The 25,466-nt window shown below is 49.3% G+C and overlaps 4 protein-coding genes across 6 annotated transcripts; 2 read left to right on the top strand and 2 right to left on the bottom strand.

The window, feature by feature from the left end:
• The first annotated feature begins 117 nt into the window (after positions 1-117).
• Positions 118-14,110, top strand: LOC6532479 (lysosomal-trafficking regulator). Its single transcript, XM_002093189.4, has 18 exons — positions 118-438; positions 1,282-1,535; positions 1,628-1,704; positions 1,770-1,932; positions 1,998-2,108; positions 2,175-4,761; positions 5,565-6,347; positions 6,404-6,846; positions 6,903-7,886; positions 7,942-9,516; positions 9,578-9,748; positions 9,811-10,536; positions 10,596-10,729; positions 10,787-11,540; positions 11,604-12,104; positions 12,167-13,065; positions 13,122-13,589; positions 13,647-14,110. The coding sequence occupies exons 2-18, from the start codon at positions 1,431-1,433 to the stop codon at positions 13,765-13,767; spliced, it is 10,602 nt and encodes a 3,533-aa protein (XP_002093225.2). The 5' UTR covers positions 118-438; positions 1,282-1,430; the 3' UTR covers positions 13,768-14,110.
• Positions 14,096-16,603, bottom strand: LOC6532478 (protein MLP1). Its single transcript, XM_002093188.4, has 4 exons — positions 15,325-16,603; positions 15,103-15,264; positions 14,710-15,047; positions 14,096-14,651 (listed from the first exon to the last, which is right to left on the bottom strand). Exons 1-4 carry the CDS (start codon positions 16,486-16,488, stop codon positions 14,249-14,251), a joined length of 2,067 nt encoding a protein of 688 aa, XP_002093224.1. The 5' UTR covers positions 16,489-16,603; the 3' UTR covers positions 14,096-14,248.
• Positions 16,604-16,836: 233 nt separating this feature from the next.
• On the top strand, positions 16,837-21,804 carry LOC6532477. Of its 3 annotated transcripts, none has more exons than XM_015193895.3 (13): positions 16,837-16,855; positions 16,919-17,051; positions 17,114-17,314; positions 17,375-17,855; positions 17,910-18,758; positions 18,878-18,969; positions 19,029-19,146; positions 19,205-19,300; positions 19,351-20,604; positions 20,673-20,714; positions 20,776-20,880; positions 20,940-21,242; positions 21,299-21,804. In XM_015193895.3, exons 2-13 carry the CDS (start codon positions 16,941-16,943, stop codon positions 21,511-21,513), a joined length of 3,867 nt encoding a protein of 1,288 aa, XP_015049381.2. In that variant the 5' UTR covers positions 16,837-16,855; positions 16,919-16,940; the 3' UTR covers positions 21,514-21,804. The 3 variants fall into 3 exon arrangements, with proteins under 3 accessions (XP_015049381.2, XP_015049379.2, XP_043063006.1); XM_015193893.2 differs by having other exon boundaries at positions 18,815-18,969; XM_043207071.1 differs by lacking the exon at positions 16,837-16,855 and having other exon boundaries at positions 16,877-17,051; positions 18,815-18,969.
• LOC6532476 (microfibrillar-associated protein 1) lies at positions 21,669-23,449 on the bottom strand. The gene is made up of 3 exons (XM_002093186.4): positions 23,283-23,449; positions 22,301-23,222; positions 21,669-22,237 (listed from the first exon to the last, which is right to left on the bottom strand). Exons 1-3 carry the CDS (start codon positions 23,353-23,355, stop codon positions 21,802-21,804), a joined length of 1,431 nt encoding a protein of 476 aa, XP_002093222.1. The 5' UTR covers positions 23,356-23,449; the 3' UTR covers positions 21,669-21,801.
• Between the last annotated feature and the right edge of the window lie 2,017 nt (positions 23,450-25,466).

Genomic DNA, 25,466 nt, shown 5'->3' with positions numbered 1-25,466 from the left:
CATTTTTATCTTAAACTATTTGTACTATTTCAGTTCACATCGGCGGGAAATCGATTTATAGTAGGACCGAGCGACCACTGAACGCGTTTCGCCAACAGCTGACGGCCACAACAACAACAGCAACAACAACAAAAGCAAAGTCAGACGCTCACAAAAGCCAAACACAGCGAAGCGGAATCAACAAAAACAAAGTCGTTGGAATTGCAGCCGCTCTAACAAACGCCATTTCTTCAACATTCGCTGGATATCCCTGATAAACCACCTGCTGACGTCACAGCCCGTGCCTTTTGCTTGAGTATTAGTGTTAAACTCGGTCAGTTCTGGCGAAGATCTGCTCGCAGGAGTCCTTGTCCAGGATTCCGCACCAGATGAGGAGCTTCAGGAAACCATCCATCAGAATGTCGTGCTAAAGTAGCTAAACATTTGCAGTTGTACGCGGTGAGCCATGGCCAATAAGTGATGTATTTTACACATTTGTCTAGCAGCAATTCGAATACTATATAAATGCGAGCGATGAATAATTTCGGTGCTGCGCAGTTGATAAATGTGTGTAAGTGGTTGTGGTTGTGGTTCAAATGCTGAATGTGCATGTGAATATGTAAAATACTCAATGTGATAAGGTGGAAATGAAGATGGTCTCCTCCTCCTGATTTCCATAGTTTCGAGCTTATCTCGCAGCCACTGGCCGTTTCAGACACGCTCCATCGCCAGCTGTTTACCCGAATGGAGCACCACTGCAACCATCGAACCCCCTGAGCCACCCATCACATCCCATCCCGTCCCAATCCCCAATCCCCGTCCACGATCACTATCGTCTTACCGGCTTGGCAACCCACCGAAAGCCAGCCATCCAGATGCAATGCCACCGATCCGATCCAATGCGATTTGCTATTAATAGCAATCTCAATAGTTTTCCGCAACAACAGCCAAAGTTTCCACTCCACACTCTGCACCGAATTATCAACATCACCGGCCGACTGCTGCCTCTGGGCAAATAATCATCGTGGCCACTCCGCACACCACACGCCACACACCCACTCCACGTCCTCTTCGCGCTGATCTCTTCACGTAATCTCACGCACAAAAGAGTTACAGTGGGGCATCCGTAGGGCGGACTTATCAGGCATCTTTACACATCAAAAGTTTCTTTCTTATTCTCATTTGAACTACACATTTTCTGGTGTTATATCAATACTTGGATATACACACGTAAAACTCGTGACTAGTTTTCGTGCTTTAGAGGTACGACTGTATATCACTGACTCTGCTCCGCAATTACAGCTGGCGTTCTCCTGCGATCGCCGCGTTCAGTTTGGTCTCATCGCTCCAAGCGCTCGCAACGTTGCCCGATGCCCGAGGAGCTGCTGACCAGACGGAGCAGACTCTTCGACGTGCCTCTTGGGAGGCAACAACACTATCTGTGATTCTCCATGGCCGGCATGGAGGTGAAGGAGGAGCAGCTGCTGCTGGATACCCTGATCGGACTGTGGAGTCAGTATCTCCAGGCCTCGGAGCTCGAAGATGCGAGTGTCAAGGTTTGTGTGGCTCTCCTTCGTCCATTCCATTGATATTCCCAGGTCTTATCGCTGGTTGCCTCTCTCCTCCTTACCTCCTCTCATGCTCGCAGGACCACTGGCTCTGGCTGCTGCTGTACAACTTCCAGTTTCTGGACGATAAGAACTTGGAAGATGCCTGGCTAAATAGGTAACATATTCGTATAGTTCTTTTTATTCATTTCATCGCTTATTAATTGATTATTTATATGGCAGCCACTTCAACCTGATGCCCGAGGAGCTGTGTTCCTACTTGTTGGAGCAGGTCTACCAAATCATCAGCGAGGCGAAGAGATCTCAGGAAAGCAGTCCGACGCACGAGCCCGAGCAGCAGGACAAGTGCATCAAGCAGCTGCGCAAGCAGCACAATCTAGCCCAGGTTTCTATCTAAGCATATTCCACTATTCCTGATCCAGTTTACCAAGATAATGCCTCCACTTGCAGCTAATACTCAGTACTCCCAGTGATTGCAACAAAATTCTCGCCCTGCGGACTTTTCTCACGGATAAGTTGGGTCATCATTTATTGGCGTTCCTGCTGCGCGTGGATATCAAGGCATGTGCTTTTGTAAGATCCCAAGTATTTCTGAACTTAACCAATTCCTATTCTCTATGTCTACAGCTCATTGCATCCCAGAAGAGTCTGTGCCAGCTGTGCATCAACCTGTTCCCCAACTGCAAGTGGAGTTCCTCCAACCAGCCGCTGGTTCCCATGACCAGCATTGCCCAGTTCATCGCAAGTTTCTACCTCAATTCGCAAAGCAAAAAGCTGAGACGCCAGCAGCAACAAAAAAGTCAATTACCCAATCACATATCCAATCCAATCAAATCGAGTTTCGAAGACTTCAGCGGGACAACAAGGAGCAGTGATGAACTGGCCCTGTTGCTCATCCAATTGCTCACCAGGTGCGTGGATGCGGAGCAAGAATCCCAGCTGAGCGTTACGGTCCACAACTTTGCACTGGGGCACTTGTGTGCCAGTTTGGAGCAGGATGCACCAGGGGATAACGATGAGATCATTAAGTTTGAACTGCTCCAATTGATAGCCCACTGTGTCAACAACTTTTACGTGCTGGAGCAACAGCAGCCGAATGTCCATGACTTCAACAGCAACTTTGGACAGCTTCTCTACGCACTGACCGCCAATCGGAGGAGTCCACTCTTGGCTCATGGAGTATTATACATTATGTTTGGCACCCTCCACAACCTGGTGGATGACGGCGTGCGGGAGTTGAACCAGATCGATGTGAGAAACTTTGATGCCTGCTTCGAGGTCTTGCAAGAGGCAGCCAAATCGACCAACTTCTCGACGGCCATATTCCTGCATATCTACAAGATGCTGCTCCGCCTGACGGACAATCTCTCGAGTCAGGAGCAGCACCTGCAGAGTCTCATGGAGAGCAGTGCGTCCACCGCGATGCCCAAGCAACAGCAACATCCGCGGCACAAAAGACAAAGAAGCACTCAACTGCATTGCCTGGGAGCCAGTTCCCTGAGCTGCTACTTCCAGGGAAAACTGTACCATCTGCTGCCCAGCCTGGAGGCAGAGCTGCAGGAGCACAGTGTGAGGAGTCTGCTCCGAACTGGAAGCTGTTGCTGCCACTACAATGTCAGGAACTACGCCACCTGCCTGCAACTGGCCACCCAACTAACCAGCAGCTATCAGAAGTGTGCCTACAAATTCCTTCACTACAATGTCCTGCACACCATCTTTGTGAAGCGGAATCCCCAGGGATGCCCGGGATGCGAGGATAAACTGAAGGCGCCTGTATTTCACATGGATCTACTGAACATCTACAGGGATACCTACAAGGCCCTGCTGAACACATCTGCAATGTTGCTCTTCCTGAAGCACCTGAAACATATCGCCTATCTGCTACCGTATGATTTGGCATCCGGAATCCTGGCGGAGGTGGCTTTGCCCATTTTCAGGCTGTACAAAGAGCTGATTGAAGGCGGCGAAAGCAAGAGCAAGAACAGCAAGGTCACTCCTCTTCAATTGCCCAGCAAGTTGGAGAACTACAGAGCTCTACACGAGTGCCTGAGCATCTTCGTCATGTACCTGAGCGATATCCGCCTGGTCAAAGCGTTCTACAACGAGGAGAACATCCGCTACATGCAGGATCTTCTAATCATACCCGAGCTACAGCGGGGAGTGTGCGATCTCATCAAGGTGGGCATTGATAACATAGCTTTTTTGGGCGAGAACAGCCAGGAGCAGATCACTCTGAGCAGGAGACTCATCCAGCTGCAGCTGAACAGCAGTGACAGGGCATCCCAGCTCTTCCAGGCTCTGCTGCACAAGTGCTCCAAGCACTCGCGCAGCAAGTTCTGGCTGGATGAGAGCTCCAATCCTGCCAAGCTCGAGGGTCACAAGCCCGCGGATATACTCTACATAACCGCCCTGCAATGGACGCTGAACTTTGAGCTCCTGAAGACCAGTCAGCTGTTCTACAACGAGTTTGCCAAAATCTACTCCATACCCGTGGAAATGCTGGACGACGAGGATGAGGGTGAGGTGGAGACGCCAACGTGCGAGCTGCTCCCGGGGGAGAAGAAGCTGCGGCATGGGGACAAAAACATCTTCGACATCTTAAGGCTGAACTATAACGCCCTGGGCGGTTTCCTTATGCTGCCAAAAGCCACAATGGGGCCAACCACATCCTCCACCGCAACCACGCCCACAGCCACAGGCATTTGCGGCTCAAGTTCATTGGAAGCCCTGGTCTCGCAGCTGCCACTCGGTGGCTCCACTTCAGTCTCGGTCACAACGGCTGCCAGTTCGGACTACGCGGACTCGACACTGGATTACGCATCTGTGATCGATAACTACGATAGTTACTCGCGGGACATGGCCACTCCCTCGTTCCTGCAGCAACTGCTCGCGTGCGAACCGGATGAGAGTACGGTGCTCTTCGACATCCGTGGCAGTCAGTCCAGCAAGGACGCTCCCACCAACTCCCTAATCCTGCCAAGTGAGGAGGAAGTGGCCACAGCCGATGGCATAATCAACAAGCTCTTCAGCATTGTGGGATCCCTGTTCGGCGGCAGTCCAGGAAGCGGCGAAAGTGCCAACACACCGACACGTGCTAATATTGATGCGGATTTCTTCTGCTTATACGAACCCAATGGCGAATGCAAGAAACTCTTGCTCAAACTCTTCGAGGCGACCATGGCCATCTGCATCAAGGGTTTCCAAAACGAAGAAGGTAAGTGTCAAAGATTGTTCGGTTGAGTACCTTTAAAGATGAGGAAAGCGGGTATGCTGAACATGTGGTGCGATATGCAAGGGTGCTCAGACGTATTTAGTTCTAAAAAGGAAGTTCCAATGATATATCATACTTTGGTTTCAGTTAAATAAAATCCCTATTAGTAGAGTATTGAAAAGGAAAGGGCATCACTTGCCTGCCATATTCCCTCTGATGAACCGCCTAACTGGTGGGTTCCACGGCATTCCGCGGCTAATGCGTTGCCAATAGGCAATAGGCAATAGAAAATAGACAAAGCACAACAGTCGAGCACTCTCGGAGAAGCCCTAGAAGTGGGACAAGAACAAGGCACCCACATTCACCGCCAATCCAGCTCCGGATTCTAGGTTCTAGACTCTGGCTAATAACGGGGCGTTGTGGTTGTGATTGTGGCTGCGGACTAGGAGAGTTAATTATAAGCCAGCTAGGCAGACAGTAGTTAGTCAGTCGGTCGGCTGGAGTATAATACGCGGCATTTACAAGGCTCTGCCCGCTGGGATTGAATTTCTGGGTACACAAGTTACAACATCGCCGAGACAGATACATTTAAAGGCAGACAGATACATTTAAAGGCACATATACATTGGCAAATAGAGACAGAGATAGGCACCGAAACGAGATACATTCCAGACAAGAGGCGACACTTTTGCTTTGGCGCTCGCCCAGCGCTGACGACTTGCTCCAGATTGCGGAAGATAGAAGATAGAAGCGATAACCACATCATATCTACCACTAATCCGTGGCTTATCTCACTTTCTTCACAGTGGAGAAGATGCAGAAGCACCTGCGCAAGCTTCGAGCCATCATTTTGAGCCATGCCACGGACAACTGGTCAGACCACGGGGAGCAGCATGCCCGCGACAATGCGGTCATCCAGACACTGCAGACACTGCTCAAGATCGCCGAGCTATCGAGCACCCACCAGGAGCCGACGGGCGTGGTCAACAGTCCCTCCGGCGATTCCCAGCAGCCACGACCACGTGCCAGATCCTTCAACAGCGGCAGCGTGGAGCTGCCCAGATTGCAGACCGTCAAACTGCCGGCCAAGAACTCCCTGGCCACTCCGCCCACGCCGCGACGCAGACCCAATTCCAGTGAGGTTAATGCGGGCGTGGATGCGGATTACTTCTCCACCCGGGCCTCGTTGAGCTGTGCCGCCGACAGCGAACTGGAACTCAGCGAAAATGAGCACGAGTTCTACCTCACCGCCGACGAGGGTTACGAGGCAGATGGCGAAATCGCTGACCTCAGTGAATCCGAGTGCGAGCTCAATGGCGGCGTCTTGGCCGCCAACGAATCGTCGTGGACCCCGTTTCAGCCATCCTCCCGCTATCGAAGCCACATCATGCACCAAGGTCTCAGCCAGCTGGTGGTGCAAATGCTGGCGGAACTATCACTGCTCTGCATCAAGCAGCCAAACGGATGGACAGAGAGTCTCACCCAACTGGCCAACCGGCTGTTCGTCATCAGGGATTACCTCGGTGGTCCTCTATGCTTGCTCCGGGGATTCGCGCCGATTTTGAGCTGCAGCGATCCGAGATTGAGGGGTGAGTTATGAAATACCTGTTATTGACCTTCCATATCTGATCTGGTTACCCTTTAGAGTTGCAGCAATCGATCCTAGAGCTGGTTACCCATCTGAACACACCAGAGGTGCTGCAGTGTTACTACTCCATCCTGGCCTCCAGGCAACCACCAGTGGATCTGCTAATGCGGCACATGCACCACATTTCCTCCGGATCGCTGCGAAGGGCTCAGCCATGCATGGAGCTGGACTTTCCCATCACCACCGATGGCAAGATTGTGGTCACCTCGGAGCCGCTCATCAGCGAGCAGATAGAGAGGGTACGCCTGCACCACCAGCAATGCCAAACCAGCACGCTCTTCACGCGGGCTGCCTGCATTTTTCCGGTGACCCAGACCCGTCTTTGGCAACCGGATGGCTTGACCCTATCCCTCTGGCTGGAATTGAGAGGGCAGCAGATGCATCGCAGCTCCATGCAGTTTAACGACGATGAAACTCGTTACTCTGGAGAGGATCTAACAGTAAGCTGGAGAACAACCCACCTTAAGACAGCATAACTCACCCCAATCTTCTCTAGAAACTCCACCTGCTTTCTTTGGGAACTAACCAGGCCATGGTCAGTATATACATCAGCCACAACATGCAGCTTATCTTTGAGCTGGTCAAACCAAACGAGCAACTGGCTCCAATTCGCGTGGAGGAGCAAATAGATGCCAATGCAGATACGGCATCCGTAATATCGGCCAACACTCAGGCGGCCAATGGGGGCACCATTCGACAGGCGCTCAAACAGACCAAGTTGGCGCTGCTCAACAGTTTCGGTCAGATGCACCTGCTCAATGGCCACCAATCTGCGCCGGATTCAACAGGTGGATACTTTGAGGGCTCCGCCGTACAGCTTCAGCATTTGCGATTGCCACGCCACAAGTGGATGCATTTGGTATTCGGTCTGCAGCAGCAAGGAGATTCCGTGGAGATCAGCATATTCCTTGATGGTCTGGAGCAACACACAATGCGGTTGCCTTTTCGCAATCTTCGTCAGCTCACCCGGGTGCACAGCTTTCAGCTGTTGGCTCTGGGTGAAGGACAACCGACCAGGAGTCCCGGGAGCAGCTCCTCCTCGCGATCCACTTTGGATGGTTCGGCGCCTCGATATGCCCTCTCGAACGTGATCCTTTTCAGGCGCCGACTGGTGGACCCTTTGCTGATGATGAATCTCACGGCCATGGGACCGGACTTCACCGAATTCACTCAGTGCCAAGTAGCGAACTGGAAGCCAAACTATGGCTTCGTAAGCCTGGGCAAGCTTGCGTCCTCAAACTTCGGTAACCATCTGGACTGCATGCGCCAGCTGAGACAGGCTAGAGTCCTCGTGTACACCGCCCAGCAGCCGGATCTGGTGATGAGCTACGATGCCAGCCAGGAACTGGACATGGCCTGCTATGGACAGCCGCACGGACACATGCTGTACGGGGAACTGCAGCAGCACCAACCGCAGACCCTTCAGTCGGCCACATCCCTCAGCGGTGGACTCTCCACGCTGCTGTATCTCTTCGCCAGGGTAAGTGTGTCACTAACCTCCTGGAAAATCCTTTTTTATCATTCGCATTTTGCAGATTGTTGAGCTCACAGGCAATGCGAGTACTCAGGCCTTGGCTCTGGATTTGCTGTTGCAGGTGGCGCACTCGGATGCTCAGCTGTACACGGAGTTCCAACGACAGGATTACCTGTCTCTAATCGGCTACGTCATCAAGTCGGAGAAGTGCTCAAAGGATGTCCAGTTGCTACGGAGCATTGTGAACAATGCCTGTTCCCAGGTGCTGATCACCAGGAAGGGGGAATCCATTAATGTAAATGACAACACGATGGCCACACTTGTATATCCTCGCCTGATGCTGACCGTGCTGCAGCGCTACTCCGACTGGCACCGATCCGGAGCAACACACTCCGATGTGTTAGACATGCTCTTCCGCTGTATTCTGGCTCTGACCAGGGACAAGCATCCGCAAAGGGACTTCAATATGGAGCAACTTCAGAAATGTGGTCTGCTGGGAGCACTCCTCAATCTCTGCAAGGTCTATGTGATAGAGTCACCCAGTCCGGTTCAGATTTCACCCTATGCCGCCGAGTGCTTTGTCCAGATTCTGGCCGTGTTTTCAGGATCGCCTCCTGACTCCTCCATGCTGGATGAGATTATGAAACTTCTCTTGCTGCTCCACAAGCCCAGCGATTGTTATGTGACCCACGATCGCACGCACTTCTACTTCCTCCTAACGGCTCAACAGCCCGCAAAGGAACGATCCCTGGTGGCAGCCAATTTGAGCAGGGTGACCACCTCGCTGCGCAGGCAGTTGCATCCTCAGCCGCAGGAACAGGATCCCGAGCGAGCGGAAAGGATCAAGAAACTACGGCGACTTCATGCCAGCACATCTGGTTATAGGAAAGCTGTCAACGAATTCGAGGAGCAGCTGGACCAGATGGCCGACTGCTCGAATCTCAACAAGACCGCCTTAAGACTGCTGAGTCCCGTGGAGGCCACTCGATGGCGTCTGAAGTTTAAGCGACGACATCCCACCAATGCCAACAGTCCGAAGAGGAGCCCGCTGAAGATCGCTCGAAGGCGCATCCACCCGCATCTGCATCTCAGCAAAATCTGGCAGCCATCGGGTCACAGTACTCCCAGCTCGGGTCAGTCATCGCTGCCGAACAGGAAGACGGACTTTTATGATCAGCTGGGAATCATCCGACTGCAGCAACGCCTCCTCATCCTGCTAAAGGACTTCCTTTGCCTTTTGCCGGACTCATCGGTCGATGTGGTCACCCGCCACTACGTGAAGCTGGAGCTGCTTTTGGTTCTGGCCAACCAGCGCAGCTGCGCCGTGCGCCAGGCCATCATTCAGTTGGTGGATGTTCTAACAAAGCGTCTGCCTAGTGGTGAACTCAACGCCGCCACCAAGTTGATGTATCCTCTGCATTTGGCCAATCAGTTGACCATCCACGGATGTGACGTAGGCATGTTTGAGGCCTGTCTAGCTTGGATCAACGGGATGCATTGTAGTCTGACGGATGTTCAAAGTTGCGAGGCACCTCTAAGGATTCGCCAGCGCTTTGGACTCCAATCCCTGCTGGCCATCGCGGAAGGAACAGATCCTCAGTGGGTATTCAAGGCGCTCTTACGGCTGTATCTGCAGGTAAACACTCCAATCCTTCATAATTCTTTTGAGTGTTAATGGATCCATCCTCTCCTCCTAGAATCCTGATGATCAGACGTGTCTGATTGATGCAGGACTACTGCAGTGTTCGGTGAAGGCCCTCTACAAGATCTACTCCATACGCGTGGGCCAATCCAATGCCGATGAGTCCGTTGTGGAACTACTGGCCAATATCGGCGAGCGGGCAATGCGTTCTGTTGGTCAGATAAATGTGAGTATACACAGAATGAGATAAATGGAATTTTGTGAACATCCTTTTTCATCCCTCCTTAGCTCGTTTGGGACATCCTGAACCTATTATCCTTCTACCAGGACAAGCAACCGCAGTTGATTATGCGAAGCTTCCGAACTGCCCAGGCTCAACTTCAGCTGGAGTGGCTCACCAAGTTCTTTGAGCCCAATAGTTTCCGTGTTGCAGTGACCAACGATTCCTCCCTGAGTCACTCGGAACTGCGGACCCGGGTGGAGCTCCTTATAGATCGCTGCACCCAGTTCTTCACCGTAGGTGTGGGCCAGACCTCCGGACCCAACTATGTGGCCAGTTCCCAGGAGCTGGCCCTCTTCCAGCTGCTCGTTTCCTACGGCATCTCGAGCAATCAGCGATGCAACAACTTCATCGCATGGGGGCTTCAACCTTCGCGTCCACGGGATCTGCGCTCCTACATTGTGGATGCCCTATGGCGATCCCAACAAGATGAGTTCCAACGGGCTATTATCTGTGATGCTAAGATGATCAAGGCGCTACTCTGGCTCTCCTTGCTGGAGGACATGCCGGAGCCCATTGAAAACCTTCAGCGTCTTTGCGATGCCTTGGGCATCAAGGAGAATGACTCCTCATGGAATCTGGTTCATGAACTAGATCGCCTAGATCAGAATCGTAATAATATGGCGGCCAAACAGAAGACACTGCTCGAGAAGACCGTGTACAGGTTTGAACCACTGGTCCAGCAATGCGTTGAGTCCTCCATGGTGACCACTAGAAAGGTAGCAGAACTACAGGTAAGAGATCGTAATATTCTAATCACTACTCTTTTATAATATCCTTTGATCTTCTCTAGAACGCTGAGCGCAAGGCTCTGATGTGTCACATGAAAGTCTACGATGATACATACACCTACACCAAATGGCTGGAAATCATACGACGCATGACCCACGAAGGTGCTCCTTGGCACTCCGCTGAACGAGCTGAGTGGTGAGTAAGCTTAAAGAGTCTCCACAGGCTGTATCCCACTAAAAACCCAATCCCCAGCTCTTGGGAACTGGACGACACCGAGGGACCCTCTCGAGTTCACACTCGTCTACGTCGCTGCCACCTGGACATCGATCGACGCTTCTTTATGAACGAGTACAGACCGGGCCAAGGACATCGCGAGGATCTAGAGCCATATGTGCGTCCTTTGGACTACCTGATAGCCAGCTATGATCAACAACTGAACATATCGCTGAACTCTCAAATCCTGTACAACTTTGCGGCCAAATTCCTGCCCGTGGACGGGGAGATCGAGGGCGAGATCATCATCACCGATCTGAAACTCTACTTCCTGGCCACCTACCGGTGTCGGTACTTCAACGTGAACTGTGATATCGCCAACATAACCGAGATCTGGCTGAAGCGCTACCAGCACCAGGAGACGGCCTTCGAGATTCTACTGGACACCAACAAGTCGCTGTTTTTCTCGCTGCAGAACGCCGACGACTGGAAGATCATGCGCGAGGTATTCTGTGATAAAATCGTAGCCACGCCCGACCAGTCCAAGGTACTTGCCATCACCCAGCAATGGCGCGAGGGTCTTCTGACCAACTGGGAGTACCTGATGACGCTCAACCAGATCTCCGGCCGTACTTACAACGATCTCATGCAGTACCCAGTGTTTCCCTGGGTGCTGGCCAACTACAACTCGGAGGTTTTGGATCTGCGGGAGGGACACAACTTCAGGCGACTTGGACGACCCATTGCCGTGCAGCTGGAGGAGAACGAGAAGCACTACATCAGCAACTATACAGTATGTAACGATCTTATCCAGCAATCCGTTGAAACCTAACCTATCTGGCATCTCTACTTTCAGTACATTGACAGTACCAACACCACCATGGGCTCCCTGATCCTTAAGCCCTATCACTACAGCTCCCATTACTCGAATTCCGGCACTGTGCTCCACTTCCTGGTGAGGGTTCCTCCGTTTACCAGCTACTTTCTGCGTTACCAGGACAACGACTTCGATTTACCGGATCGCACTTTCCATGCCCTGAACACCACATGGTCGTTAGCTAGCCGGGATAGTCCGACCGATGTGAAGGAACTCATTCCGGAATTCTTCTGCCTGCCGGAAATGTTTGAAAACTTCGAACGCTTCAAGTTCGGCTGTCGACAAAATGGGGAGCGGGTGGAGGATGTCTCACTACCACCGTGGAGTCAGCGGGACTCCCGGCTATTTGTGCTAATCCACCGCCAGGCTTTGGAATCGGAACTGGTACGCAATCAGATTCATAACTGGATAGACCTGATCTTCGGCTACAAACAGACCGGGGAGAGTGCCGTGGAGGCCATCAATGTGTTTCACCCAGCAGTAAGTGATAATATCCTGTGCAGTGCATATAGATGCTTATCCTCTTCTGAATTCATCCTCAGACTTACGCCGTGTTTCTGGACTCCGAGATCAGCGATCCCATCGAACGGGAAGCAGTGAAGACAATGGTAAAGACTTATGGTCAGATGCCCAGACAGCTTTTCAAGTCTCCTCATCCGGCGTCCAAGCCGCTGGACTACTCACTGGTGGACAAACCCATAGTGTCTACCGTACGAGGTCTGCGATGGGGCGTCTATGTTGGATCGCCGCAGCTGAAAGCTCCCTCATGGGCAAACATCCACAAGATACCCGGCACCGAGCACCTGGTAAGCTTCTGCAACACCAACGTGGTGTATGCTCTTCCTGGCAGAGCCAGTGTGATGCAGGGAGCTGAGCCGGATACGTACAACGTGATCTCCTGGGGCTACGATGATCGCATTGTGAGAATCCAGCCACTCAACAAGCCACAGGCCAAGCCAAAGAACCTTCTACACAATGGAACCTTTGACGACATCACCGCCTGTGGATGTGATGTGAACTCGAATCAACTTTGGTTTGGCCATAAATCAGGAAGGATTAGTGTTTACAAGTGCACCGGAGGACTGGATTCCCAGCAGCGAGCCTCGGCGAAGAGCAGGCAGAGCTATGCCCGTGGCTTCAGCTTGTCCTACAATTCAGCCTTCCGGAAGATGACTAGCAAGGGAATCGGCGGCGGTGGATCGGAGAGGTCAGATGAGGCAGGCAACCTGCATCCAACCAGTTCTGCCTCCTCAGTAAACTCGTCCAGCACTTCCTCCGGCGGGGATGCCTTCCAGCGGGACGGCGCCGATCTCAACTGGCTGGGACCCACGTTGCTGGTGCGACACACCGACGAGATTACCTGTATTACCCTCTCCGTGGAGTTCAAGATCGCGGTGACTGCGGGTCGCGATGGCATTGCCGTCATATGGGATCTCAATGAGTAAGTGCACACATAAATCTTCTCTCAAAAAGTACTCATATTTATTTTTCCCTCAGCTGGAGCTATGTGCGCACGATTGCCCGCCCGGCAGAGATTCATCAGTCTCCAATAACGCATGTGGCCATTAGTCCTACGCTCGGAGACATTGTCACGGTACACACTTTGCCCCAATCCTCCAGCACCAGCACAGATCCAAAGCCCACAGCAGCTGCGACCAGACCCAATGCGCTCAACGTGGCCGACGAATGTTTTGAGGTAACGGAGGAGAACCTGGACGACTTCGTCAATGTGAATGTGAATCCCAATGGCAAGTCCATTCTGAGGCTGCACTCAGTGAACGCGCGGTATGTGCAGCACCTGGTGCACGAGGATCGCATCCTGGCCGTCTGCTACTCCTACATCAAAGAAGGGGTGGGTGTCAACGTGATAGCCACTGCCGTGGAGGGAGGATTCGTGCGCTTCTGGTCCAGCTGGAACCTGAGCTTCGTCAGTGAACTGACCACGGGCACATCGCCCATTCGTAGGTAAGAAGTTGTACCATAATCGACTAAAATCAAATCTAATTCCTGCCTTCATTCCAGCATTTGCTACTCAACCCATCAGCATTTGGTGGTGCTAACGCGCGAGTCCCACATTCAAGTTTGGGAATCAGAGGGTCTCTATGGGAATGCCCCAAAGTTCCCCCAAATCGTATACAAATAAGGTTAATGGGAATGCGATCGGTTCGAACACACAACATACTCAATAACTCAACTCAAAGCATATCAATGACAGACACATAAACAATCTAAAAAGCAGCTGAATCAAAGAATAAATCCTTCTAAAAGATATAAAAATACAACATTCGCTGGCGACTGCCACAAAATGAATATATCACAAGATTCCTAGGCTTAGGTCTCATAGAGCTGTAAAATACACCTTTTGTACCAAAACTTTATATTATTTTTACATTTTCGTCTTTGTTTTTCCCGTGCTGCATAAGAATGCCACGCTGCCTTCAATTGTTGATATTATCAAATAAACCATCATATTTTGCAAAAACTAATCTATTTACTTTTAGAATTCCATAGAAAAATATACAACTACAATGTCCATCGTAGTATCCGTTCAAGGAGGGATTCATGCTTATTATACTACAGGTATCTCTAGATACAATATTACTTGTTATGAGCTTCTCTCGTTGTCAGCACTTCCAGGGAGGAGGCTTACTGTTTCCACTTCCACTCTTTGGTTTGGTTTGCTTGCTTCCCTGCTTGGCCGTCATGGCCAAGATCTCGTCGAGTCTGTCGAAATCACTGGGCGACTTGCTGAGCAGCAGTTCAATGTAGGCCTGCAGCTTGTCCATCGGCGAGGGTGGATCCCGTTTGCCCACCACATCCAGGTTATTCTTTTCAGTGCTGTTGCTGCGCTGCGATTTGCTCGTTTTGGGCGTTTCTGGATACATGCGTGCATTATTCAGGTCCGGGGATTCCCCTTCAGTGTCACTGGCTTGCATGATGGAGTTCTGACTAGGAGTGGTGAGTATGGCAAGGGCCTGCTGCCATTGGGCCTCCATGACCCCGTGTAGCTTCTCCGCAATATCAGCACTAGGAATGGAAAACACTTTTTTTTTACCAGAAAAAATATAAAGCTCTCATATCTTACCGCTTAGTTTTGTAACAGCTGAGCTTGAGATCCATTTCATCGATCTTTTTCGAGGCATTCGCTAGTTGGAGGCGGTACAGCTCCACCTCCTCGTTGTGCTTTTCCTGGATGAGATTCAGTTCCTGGTTGTTCTTCTCGTTGATCATTTCAAGCTGCTTCACGGCCCGCTCAGCAATGAGTCGTTCGCGCTCACGAGCTTCGTTCTTTAAATGCTCCTCATTCTTGTCCAGCTGGTCCTGGAATTCCTGCATCTTCTTGGCCACGACATTTTCCATTTGCTGTTGGTAGTATTGCTTGAGAGATTTCTGCTGTATCTCAAGCTTTTTTTTGAGATTGGTCTGCAAACGGAAATAAATTATTATTGGATTTATTTTTGGGAGTTTTAAAGATTACCTCAGTCTCTGTTAGATTGGCCAGAGTTTCTTGTAGGGATTTACGCTGGCTCTCCAAGGAATCCGCTCTTGCTTTCTGTTTTTGATGATATTCCTGCAGCATATCCTTTTGGTTAGTGAGCGTGTTCTTGTCCTTTTCCAGTTCCTCTATTCGCGCTTTTAGCTAATATATAAGAAAAGTGTTTAAAAATAGTCCGTATTTGTAGGCTTACTTTGAAATTACCTTTTCTTGCTGGTAGTCCACCTTGGCAAACTTATCCCTGAGCTTATTAAGCTCGGCATGAGACAGCTCCTCAGCTCTTTTGCTGCTGTTTAGTTGCATTTCCAGTTGCTCCATTCTTTCGTCCCATTGCCTGGCATCGTGCCTGCAATGGTCCAACTCTCTTTCGAGTTTATCATTCTTTTCCTGGAACTTGGTGGCCAAGTTGACAGCCTGCGCCAACTCGTTCTGCAGAGCATCAAACTTGCTCTGAGACTCGCCCCTGTCCGCTTCCAGCCGGTGGACAGCGTCCCGCAGGTGCTGAACCTCGTAGTTGAGACTTTGAACTGTTTGCTCTGCATCGGTGAGAGCAACATCCTTGGAACGATCCACCTCGATAGCCACCGAGATACGCTGCTGGTACTCCAGAAGTTGGGACTGCAGTGTGTGGACAGTTTTCTCAAGATGCTGCCTTCTGAGTTGTTCCTCTTTCAGGGAAGAGCTGCACAATATCCGGTTGGGAGAGTGGTTGTCGAGTACAGTTTTGGTCAAACTGCTCTTGCCCCAGAGCTCACTTAGGCTAATGATCTTGTTCTCGCTTAAGCTGTTGCGATCGACTCTGGCTGCTTCCACAGAAACAGCGCCGGAGGAGGACGAAGCCAGTCTCATGCTGGGCAGAGAGGTGGTTCCTGGATGACCCTCCTGACCCACTCGCTCGTTCCTAAGATGGTCATCGCTGCGGTGGTGCAGGTGGTGATCGTGCCTCTGCCAGCGGTGCGCGTTATTGTCGTCTAGGTAGTGGTCAATTTCGATAAGGAAGTTATCGTCTACAGGTCGATGGCGCAGTGGCTCAATGGACCCACTTTTCGGCGTGGAGTGGACCATGCCATGGAGCTCTCTGTCTGGCCGTCCAGCGTTCCTCACAGTATTTGTGGATATGGTAGAAATGTCCGAGGGAGGCTCCTCCGCATCCAGTGCGATGTTCTGGAGCCGGGCATTAATGCTATTCAGCTCCGATTTCTTGCTGGGATGCAGAAACTGGTACGCCGCACTTGTGGACGCCGGGGGTGGGGGCGGGGGCATGGCCAGTGCATCTGCCGCCGCGCATGCGCTCATTTTGTCCTCTGCGCAGAAGTTCGGTGGTATCAGGAGCAGCAGATCGGTGTCGTCCGTATCGGTATCACTCATGCCTCATGGTTAACTTTATATTAAGATTATGCTTATATTATAATTATAATTGTTCAAAACAAGAGTTGAACAAGCCACCGATTGCCATGGCGATGAACAGGGTTGCCATATGCTTGTGATAATGCAGGATTATCGTAAACAATGACCTATCGGAATTTTGTTAAACAATATATCCAACATCAGTTCGTCAATATATTTACCTATTATCTATTACAAATTATAACAGAGACTCGATATAAAAGTCAGCACAGGGGCTTCAGTAATTTGTAAACAATAAACTGGGTGTATTTTTTCGTCGCGAGTTGGCAGCTCTGTTTTAATTAATGCTACCATATAGCCTATCGTCTGTGTTTGGCGCCCGTTGCAGGTGTGACCGTCCGTTGCGTTTGTTGTTTCCAATTATTGTATTGTTTTTTTGTTCGTCCTTCAGTGTTCAAGGAAGTCCCGCCAGGATGGCAGATGTAAGCCTGTTTTTTGGCGGTCTGCCGGCCATTCTCTTGGAACCGGATACAATATACCGTATTGGAAGGAAGAAGGGCCTGGAAATCAGCATCGCCGATGAGGTAAATTGTCCATTACTTCTAAGTACATTCCAGCATTGATAAACTTTATTCTGAATGGACAGTCAATGGAGTTGGCCCACGCCACCGCCTGCATACTTCGCCGAGGTGTGGTGCGCCTGGCCGCCCTGGTGGGCAGTATCTTCGTAAACGACCAGGAGAAGACAGTGGTGGACATTGGCAGGGACGACACCTTAGCCGGCAAGGTGAAACTCCGCTTTGGCAATGTGGAGGCCAGGCTGGAGATTGGAGAGGATCACAATGAGGCATAAATACTTCAAGTCATTCTTACAGGATACATAACCAAATGCTTACCTTTCCTTCAGGTTCACGACAGCAGCGGATTCGGGGAATGCCTGAAGGACAGATCAACCCACACGACGTTGGACAGCATGGACATTCCTGAAACACAGCCTCCATCCGCCAACACGTCAGTCAACACAACGGCAGATAGCTTCTTCATACCCGAGACCCAGGCGTTGGTCTTCGAAAGGCCTTCGACCGGTGGAAGAGTGTCGCTGGCCGATGACTTCATGATACCCGAAACGCAGGATATGCTTGCGTGTCTTCCACCTAAACCCCCAGTGGTTAAACCCTCGGTTATTCCTGTGGGCGATAACCGGGATCCAACGATGGACAGCGATGGGGAATCATCCGAGGGCAGCATGATACGCATGTGCACCCAGGACTATAATGAGGATGCCATTGATGACTTCGATGCCTCACAGGTCCTCTGCGATGTTTTGCTGCCTCTCCCGCCGCCAGCAAAGCCAATGGAACCTATTGATAAGAAAGAAGATAAGCGTGGTATGGGCATCCATTGAAAATGATGACTTTTAATAATGTGTACTTTCTAATTAGATCAACTGGACACCACCGACATGGAAATAAGTGCCTTAAACTGGTCAGCTAGCGATTCGAAATGCTGTGCCCTTAGTAGCACCAAAGCGGATGAAGTGCTGCCGCGTGGCGACGCTTGCATTACACCTGATTTGACCGGTCCGTCCGTGGATAGAAATATCTGCACCCCCGATCTGTTTGACCTAATCATGGGGAGGGAGGGGCGCGATGGCTCCAACAGTCCGGATCCGTTCGTTCGTCCTACGGACAAAACGAATACCGCCACACCGCAGTTTGGCGGAGTTAAACAGCTGGTTGTGGCGACAATTGAGACTCCCACTGCCACTCCTGACACAGATAACTCATCTAGTCAAGAGAAGAATCAAGATATTGTAGCCACTCAACGATTTCCACGACATAAATTGTTGGAAAGTGACGAGGAACACAATGAGCAAAGTAACCAAGACTTCGTGGCGACTCAGGCGTTTAACTTGGGACGTCCGCAGGCACAAGAAGATAAGGAAACTAATCAAGATTTCATAGCGACACAGGCATTTAATTTGGGCCGGCCACAAATAACTGATTCACCTAAACATTCGACTGCTAATGATTCTTGCAACCAAGATTTCATAGAAACTCAGGCATTTAACTTAGGGAGCCCACAAGCAAACAATTTTTTTGGCCTACCAAAAGATAATGAGACTTCCAACCAAGATTTGATTGCCACTCAAGTATTTCCTGCCAAGATCAATAGCTCTCGGTGCCAAGACTTTATAGCCACGCAACCTTTTCACGTAGTCAATCAGCATTCCGTGAGTTTACGAGACAAGGAGAATATTCCACTCGACGACATTGCCAAAGTCGCAACAGGTAAGAATATCAAAGAAGTTCCGTCTTATGGATCTGGGCACTAAAACACTCTTCAGATTCGAAATTCTTTGAAGAGCCTTGCGAAGAGATAGAAGCTGTGCTCAATGAAATGATTTCAGGGACTGTGGTAACGTCGCCTGTAAACCCCAATGAGGAGCCGATTAAATTTGTTGAGCCGTGTGTGATCAAGGATAAAAATCACTATCAAAAGGTAACCTAACCATAAACTCCAAGCTCAGTTTGCAATATGGAATATGTATTTCCTTGCAGATTTGTCAGATTGAAGGAGTTTTTAGTAATTCGAGTAACAAAAGTCGTTGGCGCACTGAAAAATCTGGCGATCGCAGGCGCAAACGAGTTGCCAAATCGGAATCTCCTCCAGCAACCCGTAAGTCACTTGCAAATGATGCTTTTCTTAAACGAACTTAACTCCATTTTATTTACAGCAAGTCGTAAAAACAGACGAATATCAGAGGGTTCTGAGAGACCAGAAAGTAATTTGATAAAACGGCGGAACAATCTATCGGATAAAAAATCAGAAGGTAAGTTATTAATTTATTGAAGGAAATTCTACTTATATTCCAATTTGTAGCTCTTAACAAGTCTGTTATCCTTGGACAAGACGTCGATTCTATCCCGGAAGAGGAAACACAGAAAGATAAAGCGAACGATCCTTTTATCAAAGTTGCCAATCAATGGCAATCCCGTAGGAGCCGAATTCAAAACCGTTCTGATACACCAGGAAGCTCTTTAGAAAGGAATGAAGCCAACGCTTTAGAAAGGAATGAAGCCAACGCTGAGGTGGTGGATAAGTCTAATGAAGAACAACCTACCAAAAGTAAACGTGGTAGAAAGGCCAAGAAGGCGGAGACAAATAAGGCAGACACATCCAAGGATATTCCCAAGCCTACGACAAGAACCAGGCGCCAAACCAGCGATGAAGATGCTCAAGCGTCTGATCGTGAAAAGGGAAGAAAGGCCAAGAAGGCTGCGTCGAGTAAGGCAGACGCATCTAAGAATATTTCCAAAGGTGTGACAAGAGTCACACGACAAAATAGCGCCGATGATGTCGAGGTGCACAGGGAAGAAAGTTCTGTCCAGACTGAAAATGAGAAAAAAGTCAAAAAGGCCAAGTCAAGTAAAGAGGAAACATCAAAAGATATTGCCAAGCCAAAACCTAGAACCAGACGTCAAACTGCCGACGAAGATGCTGCGACACCTAAAGCAGAAAAAGAAACACAGGTTCGGGTGGACAAAGCCAAGGACATGCCCAAGCCAGCGGCCAGAACCAGGCGCAAAGCCAGCATAGAGCAAGCTGAGAGCACAGAAGAGATCGTCAAACCGAAAAGAGGAAGGAAACACAAGGAAACCGAGACTAATCAAGTATTCGCACCTGTGGAAAAGTCTATGACTAGAACTAGGCGCAAGACAATCGTCGAAGATTCCGCCACCCTGACGGAAGTTAAGCCAGCGGACGCATTAATTAAACGCGCGGTTGTCCGCATATCCAGAGCAAGCATAGAAAACCCAGCTTCTTCGTCTACTGCCAGAATAACTCGGGCTGCCAAGTCCCGCTCTGCAACGCCCTCAATTGAAGAGCCATCATCTAGCACTGCTGCTGCCAAGGGTCCAAATGTATCAGCAACTACACGCGCACCCAAGACCGTTCGGGCTGCCACGTCGAGCTCCGCAGCTCCTAAAGCCGATCAGTCATCAACCAGCTTCGGAAGTAGCAGAGGGTCTAAGCGGTTAGCGTCCCGCGAAGAGCCCACGTCTAGCTCAGTCACTACCAAGAAGCCTAAAATTTTAGCTGACGAGGATGTCCTAAAGAACAGATCAGGCGCTAGTAAGTTTAGTACTTATTGTTCATAAGCTATTTGAGTATTTCATTGGCGCAACTATCTTTCATTGCAGCCACGACCCGATTCAGTCAGCCGGATTTCGATCCCCTTAGAGGTAAATAATCCGCTTTACACTTCTGCTTTATGTACACTCACATTACCTCCTTTGTTTCCAGCATTCAACTTATATGTGAGGAAGGCCAAGACGACAGGCAAAATTAAGATAGCGTTTACCATGTGCAATCGTCCTGCCTTGGAATCTGTCCTAAAGTCACTTAAGCGTAAGAAAACGGTGGCTTCAAAGCGAATTGGATTCTAATTTGACTTCTCTGCCTTTTAGACGTGATGGAGGTCACCGAAGATCCCTTACAGTGCGACCTGCTTATGATGGACAAGGGCGAGCGCACCTACAAGTTTCTGACAGTTATTGCTTCCAACAAACCAGTTCTCTCCACCAATTGGCTGCACTCTGTAAAGAAGACCAGAAGCATCGACATAAAGGCAGATCACCTGTTCAGCGACGCAACGTTTGAAGAGACCTTCAAGTTCAAACCGTCGTCCGTATTGGAACACCCTCGTTTGTTGTATGGCTTACACTTTATGCTCGGTGAAGACATTGTGCCAAAAGCAACCGAAATGAAAGGCAAGCCCTCCTCAAAAACCTATCCCAACTATTAGGTAATCTGTATTTTCCCACAGTCATCATTCAAAGCGCCGGCGGAAAGGTGCACATCCATCCGCCTTCGCTGGCCATCAGTGTGGAACTGTACGTGGTGACTACGAGCAAGGATACGAAATCTAAGCGACGTCTGAACAACTATGAGAAGGTGCACTTTATCAAAGCCGAGGCTGTTATGCAGGCGCTCGTTCAGCACAACATTGAAAAGCTACAGGAGTTCAAGCTCAAACTTTAAACGTTATTGTTTTTGGATATTTCTTTTTTTAAGTGTCCTGTAGGTTTTTTGTTCCTTTATATTGTTATCATTTATTACCATTATTCCATATAGCTCCTGATTCCTAATTAACTACAAGAAGGTACATCACACAGCGGAGTCCCAGACAAAATCTCTTTCACAGTTTAAGCTTAAGCTTTTTGTATTATATATAATTGTTTAATGTTTTTTGGAGCCATCACAATTGTGGCCATACAATATTTAGTTGTTACTTTCCTACCGTCTGTCAAATACATCATACGTCTAAAACTACTCCATCTTTTTTCGCTTCGAGCCTGTGGGCTTGTCAAACTGCTGCCTCATGCCGCCAGCGCGTTCGTTGTGAAACTTGATGTTGCTGGATGACTCGGCGTACCAGGGGGAGTCAAACTTGGTGGTGTCCTGGTCCACTAAATGCGTGTACTTGGTGCGGCCACAGCGACCGAAGTTCTTCACCTGCATCACCTTGGGCAGGATGGTCTTGTCGAAGTGATCCTCCAGCGTGGCCTGGGCGAAGTCGCGCTTGAGGACATCGTTCTCCTCATCCAGGTAGAAGGCACCACGATGATAGTACTTCTGCAGGAACTTGTACTTGCCCTTGGTGGCTTTGTTGGTGACCACCTTGGGGTTCTGGCGCAGCTCCTGGCGTCGCTCCTCTTCGGTCATGTTGCGCATGCGATCAATATCCAGCTTCTCGCGTTCGACGCTGCAAGAAAACAGGAGAGAAATGTTAAAAAGGGGTTCTTAAAGAAATTTGATGTTGACTTACTTATCACGCTCCTCGCGATCCCGCTTCATTCTCTTTAGCTCACGCAGCTTCCAGGCCTCGTACTCCACCTCGTCGTTCTCGTCATCCGTGCACACGTCCTCGATGCAGGCCTCATTGGTCTCCGGCTTGGTCTTCTCTAGATCTTTTTTGACGCTCTCCTCGACCATTCGCAGGGTGGCCCTTCTTCGCTCCTTGGCTGCCCGCTTGGCCTCCGCCTCCAGCTGCTTTTGCTTCTGAGCCTCTCGCTCCTTTTCCTGGATGGTGGCACGATCTCTCTTTCGGACAAAGAGCGGTTTCAGGCGGGGCTCGTTGTCCTCCTCGCTTTCGGTCTCCTCCTCGTACTCGGAGCTTTCTGATTCGGAGGATTCGGACTGTTTTTCATCTTCTTTCTGAAGCACCTCTTCTTCGCGCTGTTGCTGCAGCATCCGGGATCTCAGTTTGGTGCGCCGGTTCTCCAGCTCTGTGTCGCTGAGCTCGGCATCCGTGTCGGATTCGGATGCCAGTGTGATCTTGTTGGTGCCTCGCTGAATGGCTCCCTGTGCTTCCTCGTCTTCCTCCTCGTCCTCGCTGTCGCTCTCCATGATTTCCGGTTCGTGGATGTGTCGGTGGCGCTCCCTTCGCTCACGTTCCATGTCCTCCATGTCCACGGGTCTTTGTCGCAATCTTCGCAGGCGGGGATCGTCCACCTCGGCATCGTCCTCCTCCTGGCCCTCACCCGCCGCCCGCTCATCACCCTCCGCGCTGCCTGCTCGACGGGAGAGCTCCAGCTTATGCCGTTCCGCCTTGTGGCGCTCCAGACGCTTCTTGGTGTCAATAAAGTCATCGTCGTCGCTCTCCTCCGAACTGGAGTCCGCACGGGCGTAGTCAGGTCGCTTTCCGGATATGTACCGCTGCACCTTTACCTTTTGCATGGACAATTCACCTATTGAAAAGATGTAAGTTTATAAACAATTTCTGGTGGGGATGGCGGTTTCCTTTTTACCCTTCTCATTGCGCATGGGAACGGCGCCCGCTGTGCTCTGGATTCCAGAAGCGGCGGCGGCGGCTGCACTCATTCTTGTTTTCGCTTATATTCAATGGCTAAAAAGCAAATCTTCAATGTAAATATTTCTTTAACAAAAGTATGGCAAGTTAGAGGTGGGCAGAAGTATCTGACAATAATCGATTTTTTTCTTGAAAATATTATCGGTGCCCCATGATAGGTCTGGTAGCTCAGCAAGAACACAGTGGCAGCGCCATCGAACTAGGCGCGCAATTTGAAACGTTAAAACGTTTTTCAACCCGGTTCGCGTAGAATAAATGGATATACTAGATTCATTTGAAAAGTATTCAACATATGATTAAAATTAAATTGCAATGACGGAAGTGCGATGACTTCGCAAACCCGAAATTGAGGCCAGCAACTAATTGAGACATTTGTTAATTGAATATAAATACACAGAAAGAAATGGAATTAAAAAATTTATGTTTAGTTTGTAATAAAGAAAAAAAATATTGGGAAAAAGCTATGAGAGTTTGATATAATTTTTGTATATATCATACCTGTTTTGCAAGGAGTTTATACATAGATGGTAGGTTTCTTAGTGAAAGGAAAAATGTACTCTTCTGTGCTGTAGTTATTAACAAGTGTTATAGCAATGTCAGCGCCCACTCTCATTAGTAAATTAATTGACTACTACGCTTTCTCCAATTTCAATTCCATGAATGGAGGGAGGAGGGGCGCTGATCTTGTGTAATGCCGGAATTGAATCCAAAATTCTGTTTATTGATATTGCGTATTTTCAGTTTCGACAGCACGCAGCCAGCACGTGTGCGGTTTGTCTTGTAATGTTTGGAAAACGTTCTGATGTGATTCTGATTCTGATACCCACCCAACCGGACCAAAGTCCGAAAGAACAACTAACTCGGCGGACGAGGGGCTCGACCAGTTTTGTGACGTCTCCGGCCACTTGCATCCGAGGAACAGAGTTTACTGGATTTGCTGTGGATGTGGATGTGGATATGGAATGGAATGGGATGGGATGGGATCGTTTCGGGCCCAAACACCGAGACGCATTTGCCGAACTGCTTTTAACTGCTTTTCGTCGGCTAAGGTAGTTGAATGGCCAAGATTTACATGAGACTGTTAGTTAACGACATGGCGGGCATATTTAATTAATGCAACACGCTTCATGCTTAAGTGCATAGCTGCCTAGATAACTCACTGACCTTTAGAAAAGTAGGCGTCGATTTGGAGACTTTCCGCTGGAGGGGAAGCACCTGTGGAATATTTGGGTATCCCCATCTCAGTGCTTTGGATTTCATTTCCTTTTGCCACTGTTTAAATTTATTGCGATTGAAACTCTTTTTGAACTGACCGGCGCCGTTTCAGTTCACATTTAAATTCAAATTGCGAATACATTTCAATTAGAATTAAACACCCACACTGGCGCACAGGAATTGTAAACAAATAAGTTTCTATTAGCGGAAGAAAGAGTGTCATGCCTGATCAAAATCGTACCAGATCGAACTCGTTATCGTTATCCAAGTAAAACATAACATAGCCAGCAATTGAGGCGAGGCGACAAGTGTACAAAAATGAAAGATATAATCGTTTCCATTATTAATTGGCGCACTTTTTGCCTTTGTGACTCGGTCTCGAGTTACTTAAAAAGTAATAAAGGGCGAGCCAAATGGAAATATTTACACATCACGCAAGCGAAACTGGCCAAGAACCAGCAATTAAACTTTTGTGTTTGTTTACAGCGCATTTCACTTGGCTCTACTTGTCACCCGGCCAATTAGCCAACCATCGCGATCGAGCGATCTGCAAAGGAGTTGGAAATTACCGGATATTTTCCGGCCTTCTGTGGAGCTATAGTACTTCTGAAGAATTGGAATGAATCTTCGCATATGAATCAGAGCGTTGCAATTTCCAGAAATTAATTGGCATCAATTTATGTGACGGTTTGGCAAACATTTATGTATATGTTGCACCCCACATTAATTGTTTCCTCCTTAAGCAATTGTTACTATCCTATCCTATGACTTTCTCAATCTCTTAACCTTTTAATTCAAATTATATAATTTTGGCTATATTTATTTATAGTATTATTTAATTTTTAAATGCCTTAAATCAAGTTCAGTGCCATAATCATAAATTGTTTATACTAGGCCCAGATTAAAA

The sequence above is a fragment of the Drosophila yakuba genome, chromosome 3L (assembly GCF_016746365.2).
Source record: "Drosophila yakuba strain Tai18E2 chromosome 3L, Prin_Dyak_Tai18E2_2.1, whole genome shotgun sequence".
NCBI classification, from domain to species: domain Eukaryota; kingdom Metazoa; phylum Arthropoda; class Insecta; order Diptera; family Drosophilidae; genus Drosophila; species Drosophila yakuba.
This window is presented reverse-complemented; position numbering and strand designations above follow the sequence as displayed.